The sequence below is a fragment of the Doryrhamphus excisus genome, linkage group LG5 (genome assembly GCF_037039965.1).
Source record: "Doryrhamphus excisus strain RoL-2023G ecotype Guam linkage group LG5, RoL_Dexc_Guam_v1.1, whole genome shotgun sequence".
Taxonomy (NCBI): Eukaryota; Metazoa; Chordata; class Actinopteri; order Syngnathiformes; family Syngnathidae; genus Doryrhamphus; species Doryrhamphus excisus.
The window spans coordinates 6,059,106-6,079,287 of NC_136361.1; the positions used below are offsets into that span (position 1 = coordinate 6,059,106).

The window sequence follows — 20,182 nt, forward strand, 5'->3', positions numbered from 1 at the left end:
TCTCTGCCATTTTGACTTCTATCCCCATTTAGCATATACAAAAATTAAAAAGTATTTAGTGCTAATGCCCGGAAACCTTCTGTCAGATCTCTAATCTCAGACACCGAAGGAACAGACTGTCAATTTGAGGAAGTCCAGCATAAGTCCTGTGAGCCAGGACCCTGCCCGCCCCTTTGTCTCCATGACGACCAAGAGCTCCACGTGGGAGACACTTGGCTGCTGGGAGAATGTAAACAATGGTAAGATGCATGCATGCAATTAAAGGCGGCCAATGAGCATGAGATGTTTTGTCGTTAAACCTTCGAATTTGTTTTGTCCGCAAAGCACATGTACTCCGGAGGGAGATTACTGCCAAGATATCGACTGCAGAGGTGGGCCACATTTATTTGAATAACAATATATGTATATGGATTGGCTATGCAGGCTAACATTTATCATGCGCCTGTTTAGCTTAATTTAAAGAAACAGTATTTAGGGTTTAGATTTTTAAATAGGCAAGATGCAGACCTATATTAGAATTGTTGGTCTCTATGATCTTTCTAGTGGATGGTGGATGGACGCCATGGTCAGTGTGGTCTGACTGCTCAGTGACTTGCGGACGAGGAACACGGGTTCAAACCCGCGCCTGCATCAACCCTCCACCCCGTAACAACGGCTCTCAATGTGAAGGTCCGGAGAAGGAGACACAGGACTGCCACCCCGCTCCTTGTCTGGGTCTGTAGTGCCTACATAGATTAGTTGTACTATAAATACTAAAAAAACTACTTGTCCATGTCGACCAACTCATCAAGTCCTCATCCACCGTGTTTTTCTTATGAACTCAATCAAACATACCAAAAGACAGATTAGACTCCCGGAATAAATGGCGAGGGGTCATCGAACCCTTCCTATCGTGGTCTTCACTCAGTAGGCAGATGCTGGGACTTACAGAGTGTTTCCAAAGAGTGGCCCAGGGGGCCATACGCGGCCCGCGACTGTTTGTTTTTTACAGGCCTGTGCCACATTCTAAACATATGATTGAACAATAAAATAAAATAAAATAAAATAAAATAAAATAAAATAAAATAAAATAAAATAAAATAAAATAAAATAAAATAAAATAAAATCGCCAAAAGTCGCTAGCCAATCACAGGGCACATATAGACAAACAACCATTCACACTCACATTCATACCTATGGACAATTTGGAGTCACCAATTAACCTAGCATATTTTTGGAATGTGGGAGGAAACCGGAGTACCGGAAGAAAACCCACGCATGCACGGGGAGAACATGCAAACTCCACACAGAAATGGCAGAGGGAGGAATTGAACTCGGGTCTCCTAGCTGCGGGGCAGCCCTGTTTTTCTTATGAACTCGTTCCAACATACCAAAAGACAGATTAGACTCCCGGCTTTCATCACGCAAAAAAGTTACTTTCTACCTTTTTTGGTTCTTTAGTAATCAGCAGTAGAACATAGGTAAGTTTCAGGTAAATATCAGTTCTCGACTAAAAAAACATTACATATATTTCAAGCATAACTTTCACTTTGACACAAATTTAGCCATATATATTTAGCCAAGGATGAGTATTTAACGCGCAGGCCACACAGCCAGGCGACCCGAGTTCGATCTCCACCCTCTTTCCACTTTCCAAAAACATCTAGGTTAATTGGCGACTCCAAATTGTCCATAGGTATGAATGTGAGTGTGAATGGTTGTTTGTCTATATGTGCCCTGTGATTGGCTGGCGACCAGTCCAGGGTGTATCCCGACTCTTGCCCGAAGACAGCTGGAATAGGCTCCAGCATACCATATACATCCATCATTTTGCATTGTTTTCAGCAAGTAAAACTATAATTATTAACTATAAAATATATTTTTTGTTCATATTTTGGATGCGTGGAACAGCTTCATTGAAGTTATGTTATTTTGTAAATTATGTTATTTACGCAAATTGCCTTGCAAAACCGAGATACCAGCTACTTGCAAAATGGGCAGTTACACACATCATGTCTTGTCACAGCATCATCCTGCCGGAAAATGTTGAGTCCATAGAGTAGTGGGACAACACCTTCTGTTGGAGTCATAGGTAAAGCTTTTCGTCCTGCAGATAGCGCCACCAAGCCACTTTCTATTCAAGTTACCTTACAAAACCACAACATAAACAACACACTGTTTACAATTTTCACATTTGGAACTGAACCATGTGTGTGCATGTATTAAAATTTCCCTACAATGTGTAACCTTTTGCACGCTACACTCCTCCACCGTCCACGTTCATGTCTATGTCTATTTAATGACAGTCGTCTTTTTCAGATGACCTATGTCCTTGGTCGCCATGGTCGCCGTGTTCCAGGACGTGTGGGGCGGGGTCTGTGGTGCGGCGTCGGGTGTGTCTTTGTGGGAAAGGAGGAAGGGCAGCATGTCCCGATGAAACCGAGACTCAGACCAACCAAGAGGAGAACCAGCTGTGCTTCACACAGCCCTGTCCAGGTCATTTTAAATTAACTTTTAGTGTCTTCAACTCTCAACCTGGCCTTTTTTATCAAGTTATGTCATACATTTTTTCTCCAACTTAATTTTCCAAAAATAAAATGATGTTATTTTATTTTTTATTCTTTAGTTTATTCCTGTAAAATTGCAACTTTTTTTTGTTAGAATGTGACCTTTTCCTCATAATATTTTGACTTTATTCTCATAAAAGTACAGCTGTTTTATAATGTATTATTACTTTCTTTCAGGAAATTCTTTATTCCTGTAATATATATTTTTTGTAACATTATACATTTTTCTGCACCAAATTTTAAAAAAATGACAACTTTAATCGTTATTTTGTTTGTTTCTCATAATATTTCAACTTCAAAAAAATAATGTCTTTTTTAGATATTTCAACTTGACTATGCTACGAAAATATTTGTTGTTTTTTCTCACAATATTTGTTATTTTTTCTTTTTATATTTTGACTTTTTTATTGTAAAATTGCTCCTGATTTTTTAATTTTTGCATTTTTTTGTTTGTTTTTTGTGAAATTATATTCCCATAACATGTATTTATAATATATATTTTTTTGCAACATTATACATTTTTTTGTACCCAATTTTCTAAAAATGACAACTTTAATCCTTATTTTGTTTGTTTCTCATAACATTACTTAACTTAAAAACATAACTTAATAACTTAAAAATAATAATTTAAATTATTTTTAAAATTTTAAATAATAATATTACAACTTTTTTCTCTTTATATTTTGACTTTTTTATCTGAATATCCATGAAACATCAGAGTTGTTGTTTTTCTCCGCAGAATGTCCCATGTCTGGATGGAGCGTCTGGTCTCCGTGCTCTTGTGAGTCTCAGAGGCAGCAGCGTTACCGTGTAGCTGTCACCCCAGCCACCAGGGGGCAGCAGTGCTCTCCCGTGGAAACACAGAGCAGGCCATGCAGCCTCAGTCACTGTGATGATGGTGAGTTCTTGGCTTGCTAAGTGAAGTCATCCCTTCATCTTCTGACATTGTAAGATGTACTTCTGATGGTCTTATGTGATATTCATATGTTGGTATGCTTTTTTTTTTATATTACCAGAATGTGAAGCCCCATTTGTGTACTCTCAGTGTGGCTCCCCCTGTGAAAAGCATTGTGAACTTCACGGACGTGCAGATCTGTGTTCGGGTGTCAGGGAGTGTACACCCGGCTGTTATTGTCCCACGGTAATTTTCAATGTAATTCATATGTAATGGTAATGGTTTAATTTCATTTGAACATGCATCAGATTACAATTGAATGCATCACATAATCAGTTCACAGTTCCACATGTCCAAAAGGAGTAGGAAGAAGCAAAGCTTATTAAATCCTACCCCTCCATCTGGTACTTTTACAAACAGTAACTGTTACATTTGTTCACTTCCTGCTTTCCTAATATAATTACATTTTTTTAATTTTAATTTTAATTTTAATTTTAATTTTAATTTTAATTTTAATTTTAATTTTAATTTTAATTTTAATTTTAATTTTAATTTTAATTTTAATTTTAATTTTAATTTTAATTTTAATTTTAATTTTTTTGTTGCTAACCTAAGAGGGGTCCCAATATGTTGCCTGGCTTTTTATTTATTGCCTTTTTTTAAGTCCTTTGTTGTGCTATTATGCTATTATTATGTCTTCCTGTCAGGGCGTAAAAGGAAAACGCTGAGTCATCACTTACTTGAAGCTCCTAGCTGTGAGGTCTACGCGTTAACCACTCATCTGCCGTGCAGATTTTAATTTCATTAATTTCATTAATTTCATTAATTTCATTAATTTCATTAATTTCATTAATTTCATTAATTTTTTGTCACATACCGAAGTACAAGTATTGGATTGGATGACATTTTTAGGGAATTGGTTATTTTTAGCCTTATGCATTATTTTAGCTGTTTGAAGATGAACTATATCAGCAAGTTGAAGTATTTGTGATTTTAGAAATAAGGAGTTAGTATGTTCTCTGTAGGCGGCATTATGAATTATCCTTACTGACCTTTTTTGCAGTACATTTAGCGAGTGAAGATTGCTTTTATAGTTATTAGCCCATATTTCCACACAATAAGTAAGATATGGTAGAACCAGAGAGCAATAAAGAGTGTGGAGTGATTTCTGATTGAGAACAAATTTTGCTTTGTTCAATATTGAAATATTTCTGGCCACCTTATGTTGTATATTTGTAATATGAGGTTTCCAGATCATATTTTCATCTATGTGATCCCTAGAAATGTATTTTCCTTCACCCTTTCAATGTCTACACCGTCTATTTGTATTTGCTGGTGTCCTTTCTGCTGTTAGCAAACAGCATGATTTTAGTTTTATTTAGGTTCAAGGATGGTTTTTTTTATATTTTCATAATTGTCCTTGCTGCTCACCCTGCACAAGCATGGTGGTTATAGATGTTACCTTTCATGTTCCCACACTGTCAGTATGTGCAGAATTTTGGCACATTTTTGGGTTTAAAAGCCACCCAGACAGAAGCATACCATGTACTGTCTTTACTATTTCAGCACCGCCTTTCATTCTTGTCTTCTTCTGACTTCTTTGTCACCAATTATAAAAAAAAACACAACCTTGAGGAGCCGATCTTGTGAAACACTTCTCACGGTATCGTGTATGGCCTGCTTCCTGATTTAACAGCAAACCCGACACTATTTTAAACCCAGTTTCTTCAAAACCATGTTTTTTTTGCACGTCTAATGTTATATTCATGGCATAAAACCACACCGACATTAAAACAGCATTAATTTAACAAGTGGAATATGGCATGCTATATATTGTTGGTAATATATCACTGTGATATGTGTCGTGGTGACAATGTTGTTATGTTATGTAGCTCAGTTAGTGAGCTCTCAGCTTTGATTTATTGCAAAATGCTTTGCGGTAGAGTGACGAAACACACACACACACACACACACACACACACACACAGTAGCAGGGGGAGGTCAGGTAATGAAATATGAGGCACTAAACTGATCCCTGCAGTTATGAAACATGACAGCACTAGTTACTGTAATAACTTGAACTGTTATGGCTTACTTTTTATTCATTCATTCATTTTCTACCAACTATTCTCATAGGGGGTGCTGGAGCCTATCCCAGCTGTCTTGGGGCGAGAGGCGGGGTACACCCTGGACTGGTCGCTAGCCAATCACAGGGCACATAGTATAGACAAACAACCATTCACACTCACATTCATACCTATGGACAATTTGGAGTCGCCAATTAACCTAGCATGTTTTTGGAATGTGGGAGGAAACCGGAGTACCCGGAAAAAACCCACGCATGCACGGGGAGAACATGCAAACTTGAGTCTCCTAGTTGGTACCCCTCCCCCTCCATCTGGTACTTTTACAATCAGTAACTGTTACATTAAAATTTACATAAAAAAATAAAATTTACATAAAAATTTTAAAATGTAAAATTTAAAAATTTTAATTTTAATTTTAATTTTAATTTTAATTTTAATTTTAATTTTAATTTTAATTTTAATTTTAATTTTAATTTTAATTTTAATTTTAATTTTAATTTTAATTTTAATTTTAATTTTAATTTTAATTTTAATTTTAAACTCCTAGCTGTGAGGTCTACGCGCTAACCACTCGACCGCCGTGCAGCCCGCATAAAAAACCATTAATTCATTTTCTTCCGCTTATCCTCACGAGGGTTGCGGGGGTTGCTGAAGCCTATCCCAGCTGTCTTTGGGCGAGAGGCGGGGTACACCCTGGACTGGTGGCCAGCCAATCATATGGCACATATAGACAAACAACCATTCACACTCACATTCATACCTATGGACAATTTGGAGTGGCCAATTAACCTAGCATGTTTTTGGAATGTGGGAGGAAACCGGAGTACCCAGGGAAAACCCACGCATGCACGGGGAGAACATGCAAACTCCACACAGGGTGGGATTGAACTCGGTTCTCCAAGCTGTGAGGTCTGCGCGCTAACCACTATACCGCTGATTTATGTGAGGCATAAATCATTGAATGTTATATATCAAATATGGTGCATTTGTTATGTTGTTATTCAATAGAAGAAATGACACTGATAACAATTATACACAGCTCTGATTTTAATGTTATGAATGGTGTGTGTGTGTGTGTGTGTGTGTGTGTGTGTGCCTACAGGGCTTACTACAGCAGAATGGTAGCTGTGTGCCATCACAGCAATGCGGCTGCATCTACTTGCAACACCAAGCTCCGGGACTACCCCCCACACCCGTCACTATTCCTCAGGGTGCGACAGTCACCCTCGGATGTAGTACCTGGTCAGCCGTCATCACGTTTTCTATATCCGTTTTCTATATCAGATCTGTTTGTATCTACAGTGGTGTGAAAAAGTGTCCCCTTCCTGATTTATTTGCATGTTTGTCACACTTTAATGTTTCAGGTCATCAACAAAATGCATTTTTAAATGATTTTTTTTATTATTAAGGGGAAAAAAATCGCCATGGCCCTGTGTGAAAAGGTGATCGGCCTCCCCTGTTAAAACATAACTTAAATGAGAGTGTGGAAAATGTTAGGAAGCCATTTCTAAAGCTTTGGGACTGTCACAGTCGGGCTTGAGAGCTTTATGGTTCGACCCCAGGAAGCATAGAACAGGACCAAATGCAGGTAAAACGTTGAATTTAATAATAATAATAATGGCAGCAGCAGGATAAAGCAACACAGGAAGCAGACGGACAAATGATAAAGATCCCACACCAAGTGAAGCACACACCTGACGGGCGTGGGTGATTAGGTTCCATACAAAATAAGAGTGTCCAAACAAAAACTAAAGCCCAAGAAAGTAACTGAAGCAAACTACCACGCGGGAGCCTACACAGTGCGTGACAGGGACCCCAGCAAACCACAGTGAGAGCCATTATCCACAAATGACGAAAACACAGAACAGTGGTGAGCCTTCCCAGGAGTGTCCGGCCAACCAAAACGACCCTAAAAGCGCAGCGATGACTCATCCAACAGGTCACAAAAGACCCCACAACAACATCCAAAGAACTGCAGGTTTCACTTGCCTCAGTTAAGGTCAGTTCATGACTCCACCATAAGAAAGACACTGGGTAAAAATGTCCTGCATGGCAGAGTTCCAAGATGAAAACCAGTAAGGCTCATCTCAGTTTTGATCACATCTTGAACACATCTTGATGATCCCCAAGACCTTTGGGAAAATACTCTGTGGTCTGACGAGACAGAACTTTTTTGTAAGGTGTGTGACCCATTACATCAGAAAAAGAAAATCATACCAACAGTAAAATATGGCGGTGGTAGTGTGATGGTCTGGGGCTGTTTTGCTGCTCCAGGACCTGGAAGACTGAAAAAATCCTGAAGGAGACTGTCAGGCCATCTGTTGGTGACCTCAAACTGAAACCAACTTGGGTTCGGCAGCATTCCATATTGTCTAAAAGTAACGGAGCATCATACCTACAGTAAAATATAGTGGAGGTAGTGTGATGGTCTGTGGCCGTTTTGCTGCTTCAAGACCCAGAAGACATGTAGTCATAAAAGGAACCATGAATTCTACTAAAGAAGAATGTCCTCCCATCTGTTGGTGACCTCAAACTGAAACCAACTTGGGTTCTGCAGCAGGATAATGATCTTTGGGAAAATACTCTGTGGTCTGATGAGACAAGAATTTAACATTTTGGAAGGTGTGTCCCATTCTATGTGGTGTAAAAGTAACAGCACATCATAACTACAGTAAAATATAGTGGAGGTAGTGTGATGGTCTGGGGCTGTTTTGCTGCTTCAGGACCCAGAAGACATGTAGTCATAAATGGAACCATGAATTCTACTGAAGGAGAATGTTCTCCCATCCTCAAACTGAAACCAACTTGGGTTCCACAGTAGGACAATGATCCAAAACACACCAGAAAGTCCACCTCTGAATGACTGAAGAAAAACCAAATGAAGACTTTGTAGTGGCCTAGTCCAAGTCCTGATCTGAACCCTATTGAGATGCTGTGGTATGACCTTAAAAATGTGCTTCATGCTGGAAAAGCCTTCAATGCGGCTGAATGACAACAATTCTGCAAAGATGAGTTGGCCAAAATTCCTCCAATGAGAGTTGTTATTGACTAATATTTAATTTGTTTCGTGATCTGAAACATTGAAGTGTGACAAAATAAGAAGTCAGGAAATCAAACACTTTTCCACACCACTGTATTTATGTGTTTATGTGTTTTATGTCTCTTACAGCCTTTGCTATGATGGGACATTAGAGTGCGACATGAGGGAATGTGAAGGTAAGTCAATACACTGTAACCCATTTATGTAGACTAGCTGACTCACATTGAAACTCAAACCGAACCTAGACGATGTTTGCACATTGATTTGTGACATAATGGGGATACATTATCATTTATTGTCATTTCTGCATATTTTTATTAGAATTATTGTCTTTTTATACATATTAGAGCTGCTGCTGTAATTTTGTTGTTCACTTTTTAGTGGGGCTGAAGACCTCACAGCTAGGAGACCAGGGTTCAATTCCATCCTCGGCCATCTCTGTGTGGAGTTTGCATGTTCTCCCCGTGCATGCGTGGGTTTTCTCCAGAGATTCTGGTTAATTTTTAATAATAATAATTAATTTTTAGTTACAATAATCCCTTGTTAATCATGCTTAATTGGCTACAGCTTCAATCGTGATGAGGGAATTTCCGTGAAATAGGATAAATTGAATGTTTCTAGTAAGACCATCACATTTAGTTTTACATTAGAGCCCTCTAGACATGAAATAATACCCCTATAGTCATATTTTTCTCCGGGTACTCCGGTTTTCTGCCACATTCCAAAGACATGCTAGGTTAATTAGCGACTCCAAATTGTCCATAGGTATGAATGTGAGTGTGAATGGTTGTTTGTCTATATGTGCCCTGTGATTGGCTGGCCACCAGTCCAGGGTGTACCCCGCCTCTCACCCGAAGACAGCTGGGATAGGCTCCAGCAACCCCTGTGACCCTCTTGAGGAAAATGAATGAATGAATGAATCTTTTTATACATTTTATAGCTGCTACTGTAATATTGTTGTTCACTTTTTAGTGGATAATGATGACGTCAACAATACTACAATACATAAAGGGATACAGTTTTCATAGAAATGACTCCTTTGGGTTTCAAAGAAAAACATTTTCATGCATTTCAAAACATTTTTTTTCCATTTCACAAACAATTAAAATGAATCATGATTTTCAAAGAAGGATGTACATTTTTGCATAGAGGCATACTATCAACAACTGTCAGTCCTCTGCATCAATCTCCTGGTATGGCTGCTAATCCAAGCTAATCATTTCATAAAGCTAATAGATTATTAGAAAAGCCATCTAAAAAATCTAAACTAAAACTAAAATCTCTTACCATGCTGTTAACTACTCCCTTCAGAGAGCAGCACAAACTGGGTTTAACAAGGACAGAAAAACGCTGCACAAATATCTGAGTGTGTGTAGTTCAAGACAAAGACGCCTCACAGGTCGTAAATAGTACCCGTCAATCACCAGTGTCAGTATCAACAGTGAAGCGGCTGGACTTCATGGCAGGACTGCCAAGAAAAAGCCATATCTCAAACTGGCCAAAAAAACATTTCCAAGTGATCCCAAACTTTTGAGCGGTAGTGTAAGTGGACACTTATTAGTAAAAAAATGAAAACGGAGGACCAGGATTTGATGAGTTTGATATCAACATAAGTGGCACAGATGTACAGTAGCACATGGGTTCCACTGTACAAGTGAATTTCCACAAAGTAGGATTCCTTATGGAATATTTTTGTAGTTAGAGCACAGAAAATCTGTTCATGATCTGCTCAATACGGGTTTTAACATCATTTAACATTATTAGAGCCTCCCAGACATGCAATAACACCCCTATAGTCACCTTTACACTCATATTACCAATACAGTAGACATGAAAATGAAGTGAAAATAAGCAATTTAAGACTCATGCTTGTCTGTGTTGCTGTAAATGTGTTATGGTATAGTGGAGCTGAATGGGGGGATCAGACAGGAAGTGATGTTAGGGGTTCAGAGTTTAGTTTTTTCTTGACATGGGTTACGGGTGCAAAAGTAACGAGATAATTCAAGCCTGCAATAAAAGCCTATTGTTCCCGCCATCAGGTCTGGTGCTTGTGTGTCTCTCAAGTAACATCACTGACACCTGGTGACCAGTGTAGAATACTACATCTCTGAATATGTTTTCTGTATGCATTATATTTATATTTTAGCTTGAAAGTGCATAATTTAGGAGATAATCTTTTTATATTTTACGTTGTATTTTTCATCTTTTTTTCTAGTTGTTCACAGCGAGTGGTCAGAGTGGACCCCCTGTTCTCTCTGCATGCCCTCCTCTTCCCTGCCCCCCACCAGCACCCTCCTGGAACGGACGATGAATGAAAGCAAAATGATCTCAGTCCAGAGGCGCTTCCGGGCTTGTTTGGATGTGGATTCCGGTTTGCCAGTGTCTGGAGAGCAGGCGACTAACCAATGTCCACCAGGCCCACAAGAAGAGGACAGGCTGTGCCCCGATACTAGCATCTGCCAAGGTATGCTTGCTAACAGCAACTTCCTTTATTCACAGTGGTTGTCATTTTGAGATTGTCGTATTATGCCATGTACAGTTTCTACAGTGTTTTTTCGGAATAATTACTTCATATAAGCTGTTCAGTTGACGCACATGTGAAATTGGAGGAATCAGAGAATAGAACCTTGAGGAACGCCGCATACACATTTTGTAATAATATTCATTCATTCATTTTCTACCGCTTTTCCTCACGAGGGTCGCGGGGGGTGCTGGAGTCTATCCCAGCTGTCTTCGGGCGAGAGGCGGGGTACACCCTGGACTGGTCGCCAGCCAATCACAGGGCACATATAGACAAACAACCATTCACACTCATTCATACCTATGGACAATTTGGAGTCGCTAATTAGCCTAGCATGTTTTTGGAATGTGGGAGGAAACCAGAGTACCCGGAGAAAACCCACGCATGCACGGGGAGAACATGCAAACTCCACACAGAGACGGGTGGAATTGAACCCTGGTCCTCCTAGCTGTGAGGTCTGCGCGCTAACCACTCGCCCACCGTGCCGCTGGTTTGTAATAATATTATTATTTAAATTTTTTAGTTTAGGAAAGTATTTAATCTAAATGGCAATCAACTATTTATCATGAGTTCTCCCGTGCATGCGTGGGTTTTCTCCGGGTACTCTGGTTTCCTCCCGCATTCCAAAAACATGCTAGGTTAATTAGCGACTCCAAATTGTCCATAGGTATGAATGTGAGTGTGAATGGTTGTTTGTCTATATGTGCCCTGTGATTGGTTGGCTACCAGTCCAGGGTGTACCCCGCCTCTCTCCCGAAGACAACTGGGATAGGCTCCAGCACCCCCTGCCATAAGTGGTAGAAAATGAATGAATGAATATTTATCATGATATATCAACAACTCCACTGTCTTCATAAAAACATAATCGATGATGATGTTTCAGATATGTGTCAATGGAGTGCCTGGGGTACATGGACAGTGTGTGCCGAGCCATGCAGTGGCGGAGTCAGGCAGCGTTACAGGCGGCCTCTGGCCTCCCCTCCGGGACCTCGATGCAGCAGCCTGCAGACACAAAGCCAAAGCTGCAACACAGGACTTTGCCCAGGTATACCAACCTAGTATATTGTATACAAGTACATTTGGATGTAACCCAGTGGTGCAGTTAATGACATTTCCTGTACTTCAGAACGACTAACTCTTAAATACTGTGCTGCTCACGAGTCAGTGCGGAAGCTCTTTCTTTGGCAGGAACCAATCACGAGCTATCAGTGCACCACAACAAGCTTCTCAACCCACTGGAAATCCCAGGAGGTCATATCAACACAACAGTCTAATATAACCAACATCACTAAAATCATCACACAGCAACTTACAGTAACACTGTAAGCTGAGAAATATACACAAATGTAAAAAGAATTTACCAATACAAGTTTCTCTATTCAAGTTTTTCCAAAATGCATTGTATCCAAGAAACACATTCATTGGGCGCTGCAATGACGTCAGCCTCCCTGTGGGCTACTTTGGTTCCCTATGGTGGACAGAGGCAGCATTTTCCATGTTTCTTGTCCTCAAGGAAGTGCTCTTCTGCCAGTAATGCTTTATAGATAGGTGTTATTTTAAACTCGTATTGGTCCATGTAATGTATATTTCTCTGTACCTTCTTGGTGTTAAGTTGCTGTGTGATGAATTTAATGTTTTTAGTAAGATGACACCAGGAGTTAGATCATAATGAGTAATGACCTGTCATTTCCAATGTGTTGACCCTTTTCATAGCTCATGATTGGCTCCAAGTAATAAAGAGCTACCGGGTCAATGTACGCATATGTATTTCAAGGTGAGCGCTGTGAAGATAGGGGGCGGACCTACCAGGAGACCTGTGCCAATCAGTGTCCTCGCAGCTGCACGGACGTATGGGAGCATGTACAGTGTCTCCAAGGAGCCTGTCACCCAGGTGAGTGACCACCTCCATAAGTTTGTTATGATAGACTTTGTCAAATAACTGTAGGACATTTTGAATAATTGCTTTTCCAGCGTCAAAACATTCATATCATTGAAAATACATTCGCCAAAAAATCCCCCCCAGGTTGTCGGTGTCCAGAGGGACAGCTATTGCAGGACGGCCATTGTGTGCCTGTGACGGAATGTCGCTGCGGGGTCCCATCAGGTAATGGGACATTACAGTATGGACCGAATGAAGAGCTTGGCATGGACTGCAACACTTGGTAAGTCAGATATAGAAACACTGGAGGTCAGGGGGGGGGTCAAACCTTTTCCAGCGAGGGCCACTTTAATATTTTGTAAACCAACGCAGATGGATATATTTCAAGACAAAACTGCATTTTAGCTTACTGTATTATTAGTCTGAAGTTTGGTCTAATATTTCAACTTTCTTTAAATAATCTGTGTAAATTTTCTTCTCGTAATATTATTTTATTTATATATATATATATTTTATTTCCGTAATATTTTTTATTTATTCCCATAATAATGTACCTTGTTCCCATATGTATTTTTTATTTATTTTTTTTCTACTTAAAACTTAAAAAAGAGAGTTTTTCTTTAATATTTGTACATTTTGCTATTAAAATAACATTATTTTTCAGATTTTCAGATTAAATTTTTCTGATAAAGTTAAGACATTTTCTTGTTCGCATACATTTTTCTGACATTATTCTTGTAAAATTGCTGCTGTTTTTAAAAAAAATCCCATTATTTTTACTTTCTTCTTGTTATTTTGACTCAATTCCAATTTTTCTGTAATAATTTTTTTCTTTTTTTATTGTTTTATTTGTTTCTCATATAATCATTCATTCATTGATTTTTTACCGCTTATCCTCATATTTATTTTATTTGTATATATATTTTATTTTCGTAATATTTTTAATTTATTCCCATAATATTGTACCTAGTTCCCCAATGTAATTTTTAAATTAGCTTTTTTCTACTTAAAACTTTAAAAATATTTTTTTCTTCAATATTTGTACATTTTGCTATTAAAATTTTACATTTTGCTATTTTGCTATTAAAATAATTATTAAAAAAATAATAAATAATTATTTTTAATCAGATTACAATTTTCTCATAATGTTATGACATTTTCTTGTTAGCATACATTTTTATGACATGTTAAAAATTTCCCATTATTTTTACTTATTTTGACTCAATTCCCATTTTTCTGTCATGTATTTTTCTTTCTTTATTGTTTCTCATATAATCATTCATTCATCCATTTTCTACTGCTTATCCTTACGAGAATCGCGGGGGTGCTGGAGCCTATCCCAGCTGTCTTCGGGTGAGAGGCGGGGTACACCCTGGACTAGTCGCCAGCCAATCACAGGGCACATATAGACAAACAACCATTCACACTCACATTCATACCTATGGACAATTTGGAGTCGCTAATTAACCTAGCATGTTTTTGGAATGTGGGAGGAAACCGGAGTACCCGGAGAAAACCCACGCATGCACGGTGGTGGAATTGAACTCGAGTCTCTTAGCTAACCACGCACCCCTAATATAATCATATAATCACCTAACCCCAATTCCAACTCCCCATCACTTGCAGTGTGTGTCAGAATGGCACCTTGGTTTGCACCAACCTTCCCTGTCCTGTGTATGAACCTTGGAGCCCATGGACAACCTGCTCAGCCACATGCGAACGCGGCCACCGGACAAGAACACGCCTCTGCCAAGACACAGAAGGTGGTCCTTCCTGTTCCGAGACCACGCAGACAGAAACCTGCGACCTGCGGCCATGTCCAGGTGTCAAACAGTATACGACTTCCATTGAAACTTCAAGAGAAATAACTTTATTTCTATTTCCAACCAGTCGGATGTTTGTTAAGCGAATGGTCGCCCTGGAGTGAATGCAGTGCCACGTGCGGCGGCGGTTTGTCGATGCGTAACAAGACAATCCTTCGGGAACCACAGCCTGGTGGGACCGCCTGCGTTGGACCACTTGAACAACACACTGCCTGTAACAGCAACAGCTGCAGACCTGGTAAAATATTGGATATAATGTACCGGGAGCCCATAAAAAAACAAGCCGTCGTCCTCAAATGGCCGGTCGGCCACATTTTGGACAACTCTCTGTCTTTATTTAGCTTCATGAGAGGGTCAAAATAGTAAAAACGTCACTAAAAATAGTAAAAACGTCGATATTGCAATATTGTCAGGTATGATAGCAACCTTTTTTTGGCATTTCTCATTTCTAGTACTCACCACCAGTGAATAATAATTTAATTTAATTTAATTTAATTTAATTTAATTTAATTTAATTTAATTTAATTTAATTTAATTTAATTTAATTTAATTTAATTTAATTTAATTTAATTTAATTTAATTTAATTTAATTTAATTTAATTTAATTTAATTTAATTTAAAACACAAGAAGTGAACAAATGTAACTGTTATTGATTGTAAACGTACCAGATGGAGGGGTAGGCTTTAACGTATTTTCTGGACTACAAGTCGCGCCGGAGTATAAGTCGCACAATGCCAAAAATGTACAATTAGGTTGAAAAAACATACATAAGTCGCACTGGAGTATAAGTCGCATTTTTTGCGGGTAATTTATTTCACCAACTACTTGACCAAAACAGACATTACATCATCTTGGAAGGCATTTTTAACAATAATAAAAGAATAGAGAACAGGCTGAATAGGTGTAAGATATGCTAACACAATGCTTATTCAGCTACACAAAAAATAAACATGAACAGAAAAGGTGTCCAGTGTTTCATTTATAAGTCGCTCTGGAGTATAAGTCACAGGAACAGCCAACCTATGAAAAACAGTGAGCGGACTTATAGTCCGAAAAATATGGTAATAAGCTTTGCTTCTTCCTACTCCTTTTGGACATGTGGAACTGTGAACTGATTATGTGATGCATTCAATTGTAATCTGATGCATGTTCAAATGAAATTAAACCATTACCATTATCTTATATTATTGCGTTTATTTGTACATGTACTTCACAGGGTGTCCTGATGGCCAGGTGTTCCGTGAATGTTCAGGTTCCTGTCCATACACCTGTGAGGACATGTGGCCCCACACTCAGTGTCTAGCGGGGCCTTGCAGCCCGGGGTGCTCCTGCCCGCCTGGACAGGTGTGTATACTTTTTTTATATTTATTTAGCTATTTCTGGATACACAGTCATACTCTACGACCATGCATTCCTAGACTGTATTGTATATATTTCTTATTTGTGTGTTTTGCAGGTGTTCCATGGCGGGTTGTGTGTGTCGCACGCAGACTGCCCCTGTTCCCTCCTGTCTCTGCCGACCGCCTACCAAAATTTGAATATAAGCGCAGAAGAGAAGACAGGAGCCGTGCTGCCGCCTGGGACATCCTTCCGGCACCTCTGTAACACATGGTACACACGTCTCCTGTTGTGTTGTGGTTTTATACATCAAATAATGAATTAGACACCTCACCAATCAAATGTGCATTCATACAGGAAAAATACACAAGCAAACAAACAGTTTGCAGTAACATAAAATAAATAAATCAAATAAAAAAATAAAAAACAAACTGTATTATGGAAAGCAGGAAGTGAACAAATGTAACAGTTACTGATTATAAAAGTACCAGATGGAGGGGTAGGCTAAAAAAAATATATAGAAATTAATATAAAAAATAGAAAATAATTAGTTGAGGGTTTTGGATGTTGTACCGTAAGAATTTCTAAAATCACAAATACTTCAACTCGCTGATATAGTTAATCTTCAAACAGCTAAAATAATGCATAAGGCGCAAAATAAATTTGAAACACTTATATGCTAGGACTACGTTAAAAAGCCATAGCATTTCAGTATCAAACTATGGAATGGATTGAGTAAGGAACTCAAATAATGCACAACAACTTAAACAAAATTAAAATTAAAATTAAAATTAAAATTAAAATTAAAATTAAAATTAAAATTAAAATTAAAATTAAAATTAAAATTAAAATTAAAATTAAAATTAAAATTAAAATTAAAATTAAAATTAAAATTAAAATTATAAAATTAAAATTATAAAATTAAAATTAAAATTAAAATTAAAATTAAAATTAAAATTAAAATTAAAATTAAAATTAAAATTAAAATTAAAATTAAAATTAAAATTAATAAAACATAAAAAAAACTTACATTATATTTATTTCATATACCTTGTGGTGTGATGACGTCGGATTCCTGCGTGACTGATTCCTGCTGTTTCTGCAGTGTGTGTCAAGATGGAGTGTTTAACTGCACCGCAGAGCTCTGTGACGGTGAGTGTGGACCTGCCTTAGCTTTTATTGCTGAATAACGCCGGTTCCACTGGAGTTAAAATTCGACCTTTTACTTAAGCCGCCATCATGATTGCACAGTGGTCTGCTATGAGCCTGGCTCTTGTCCTTATAGTCGGTTACTAGGTTTAGTTCAAGCTAATAAATGCAAATGCAAGTCTGGATTGAGAAGATGGCTCGGCCTCTTTAAAGGGCTGAGGAGTTTCATTGGTGTTGCTGCAAGGGATTATGGGATAGTTTAAGCGTTGTCCTCCAGTGTGTCCTCTGCTGAATGATATGAACTTTGGAAAAAGTGTCCGTTTATGTTAATGTCAACATACAACAGGGGTGTCCAAACTTCTTCCAGATTTTTTTAAATTTCCCAAATATGTAAAATTCTTCTTAAATAATCTTGGTGAATTTTACAACTTTTAAATTTGTAATATTTATTTTATTATTTTTTTTTATTTCTGCTGTTGTGTTTTTTTTTATACAATTTCAGACTAATTTTACCATTATTTTTGTAAATCTTTGTTTTTTGTTTTTGTTAAGCTTTTTTCATTTCCCAAATATGTAAAATTCTTCTTAAATAATCTTGGTGAATTTTACGACTTTTTTATTTTTAATATTTATTTTTTTGTTTTTTTTATTTTTGCTGTTGTGTTTTTTTTTAAATAAAATTTCAAACTATTTAACCATTATTTTTGTAAATCTTTGTTCTCATAATATTTTGACTTATTCTTCATTTTTCCCGCAACTTAATCTTCCAAACATTACAACTTTATTAATTGCTTGTTTTTGTAACATAGCAACTTAAATAATCATTTCCCAAATATGTAAAATTCTTCTTAAATAGTCTTGGTGAATTTGACGACTTTTTTATTTTTAATACTTATTTTTTTGTTTTTTTAATTTCTGCTGTTGTGTTTTTTTAAAATAAAATTTCAAACTATTTAACCATTATTTTTGTAAATCTTTGTTCTCATAATATTTAGATTTATTCTTAATTTTTTTCCGCAACTTAATCTTCCAAACATTACAACTTTATTAATTGCTTTGTCTGTGTAACATGGCGACTTAAAAAAAACATTAATATTTCAACTTTATGCTACTGAAATGCCGTTTTTCCCCCTCATAATATTATGCAAATTACATAACATTCAGACTTCATACTTTTTTAATGGCATGGGTCAAAAATAAAACAGCTGTGAGCCGCAAATGGCTCCGGGGTCGCACTTTGGACACCTCTGATTATGAAATTTGATACTCTTTTATGAAAAATGGGTCCATTCAAAGCTTCTGTATATTTGAAAAATGCATGCAAAATGTTGTTTTAATGCGTATTGTAAGAATTGGTGTATTTTAACATTAATTTGTTTATATTGGTCTACCTTAGTGGACTGCCAGTGGTCCAGTTGGTCCCAATGGACTCCATGCTCTGCCAGTTGTGGTACAGGACAGCAGAGCTCCTCAAGAACTGTATCACAGCCCAACCTGTACGGAGGAGCCCCCTGTGAGGGTCTGGACCACCGCACCGCTGTCTGCTTGGCCCCTGATTGTGGTGAGTGAACACGGCATTTTATGTTGACATTCGGGGCTCAAAAGTGGGTAGTGGAACCATTTTAGTGGGTCGTAGCTCTATGCCTGGGAAAAAAAATATTGATATATCTATCTATAGATCTGGAAAGGTGAATGCACCTTGCTTTGTTGTCTGTGCTATTGTTTGGTGTTGAAGGAAATTGAGTTGTGATTGAACATGCCGTCCGTACAACACACAGCTGCTGATATCTGCTGGAGAGCAACATGCCTTAAAGGGCACAGCAACAGCATCTTACAGCTTCAGCTCACGTTATGGTGCAAACAATCTATTTAAATATAAGATATTTCAGAAGGGCTACACGGCAAACGAGTGGTTAGCCTCACAGCTAGGAGAGCCGAGTTCGATTCCACTATTGTGTGTTGTGTGTTGACATTTACTATAGTAACCATTATGTCATTGTATGGTCATATCACCTTGTACTTAAAAAAGTAAATAAAAAAATTAAATAAAAAAATAAAAAATATTAAAATGAAAAAACATTAAAATATTAAAATATTGAAATATTGAAACATTGAAACATTGAAATATTAAAATATTAAAATATTAAAATATTAAAATATTAAAATATTAAAATATTAAAATATTAAAATATTAAAATATTACAAATGTTAAAAATGTTAAAATGTTAAAATGTTAAAATGTTAAAATGTTAAAATGTTAAAATTCATAACAATTAATAAAATAAAGTAAAAAAAACGTAATTATATTAGGAAAGTAGGAAAATAAAAATTAATAAAAAATAATAAAATAAAGTAAAAAAAATAAAAAAAACTTAATTATATTAGGAAAGTATGAAAATAAAAATTAATAAAAAATAATAAAATAAAGTAAAAAAAATTATACAAAACTCAATTATATTAAGAAAGCAAGAAGTGAACAAATGTAACAGTTACTGATTGTAAAAGTACCAGATGGAGGGGTAGGATTTAATAAGCTTTGCTTCTTCCTACTCCTTTTGGACATGTGGAACTGTGAACTGATTATGTGATGCATTCAATTGTAATCGCATGTAATAATTGCATGTTCAAATGAAATGAAACCATTACCATTACTATTACCATTACCATTAAACCTAGGCTGCAATTTGCCAAAAAGTAGATGGGTGAGCCTCAAAAGGTCCGGGACTAGGTTTTACAGACTGATGAGTAGGGGTGTCACGAAAAAAACTCATGAGATTGGGCCCCTGGGAACGAGATGAGATAGGGTTTTAACATTGGGAAATGCTGTTAGCATGTTTGGAGGCAGGAGACAAGGAAAATTGCGCAGTTAATGAATGTATTATTGTCTGTGAAGCACGGTGGAG

The 20,182-nt window shown here is 37.2% G+C and overlaps 1 protein-coding gene across 1 annotated transcript in view; it reads left to right on the forward strand.

The window, feature by feature from the left end:
- The window catches only part of sspo (SCO-spondin), a 111,409-nt gene that overhangs the window by 64,784 nt on the left and 26,443 nt on the right, over window positions 1-20,182 (forward strand). The window contains exons 95-112 of the mRNA XM_078790496.1: window positions 87-239; window positions 325-371; window positions 544-714; window positions 2,299-2,475; window positions 3,286-3,444; window positions 3,563-3,687; window positions 6,631-6,770; window positions 8,698-8,744; window positions 10,784-11,032; window positions 11,973-12,134; window positions 12,864-12,980; window positions 13,113-13,251; window positions 14,595-14,791; window positions 14,859-15,029; window positions 16,009-16,136; window positions 16,249-16,403; window positions 17,236-17,282; window positions 18,676-18,840. Coding sequence (XP_078646622.1) covers window positions 87-239; window positions 325-371; window positions 544-714; window positions 2,299-2,475; window positions 3,286-3,444; window positions 3,563-3,687; window positions 6,631-6,770; window positions 8,698-8,744; window positions 10,784-11,032; window positions 11,973-12,134; window positions 12,864-12,980; window positions 13,113-13,251; window positions 14,595-14,791; window positions 14,859-15,029; window positions 16,009-16,136; window positions 16,249-16,403; window positions 17,236-17,282; window positions 18,676-18,840 — 2,549 coding nt within the window. The remainder of the gene's footprint in view (window positions 1-86; window positions 240-324; window positions 372-543; window positions 715-2,298; window positions 2,476-3,285; window positions 3,445-3,562; window positions 3,688-6,630; window positions 6,771-8,697; window positions 8,745-10,783; window positions 11,033-11,972; window positions 12,135-12,863; window positions 12,981-13,112; window positions 13,252-14,594; window positions 14,792-14,858; window positions 15,030-16,008; window positions 16,137-16,248; window positions 16,404-17,235; window positions 17,283-18,675; window positions 18,841-20,182) is intronic.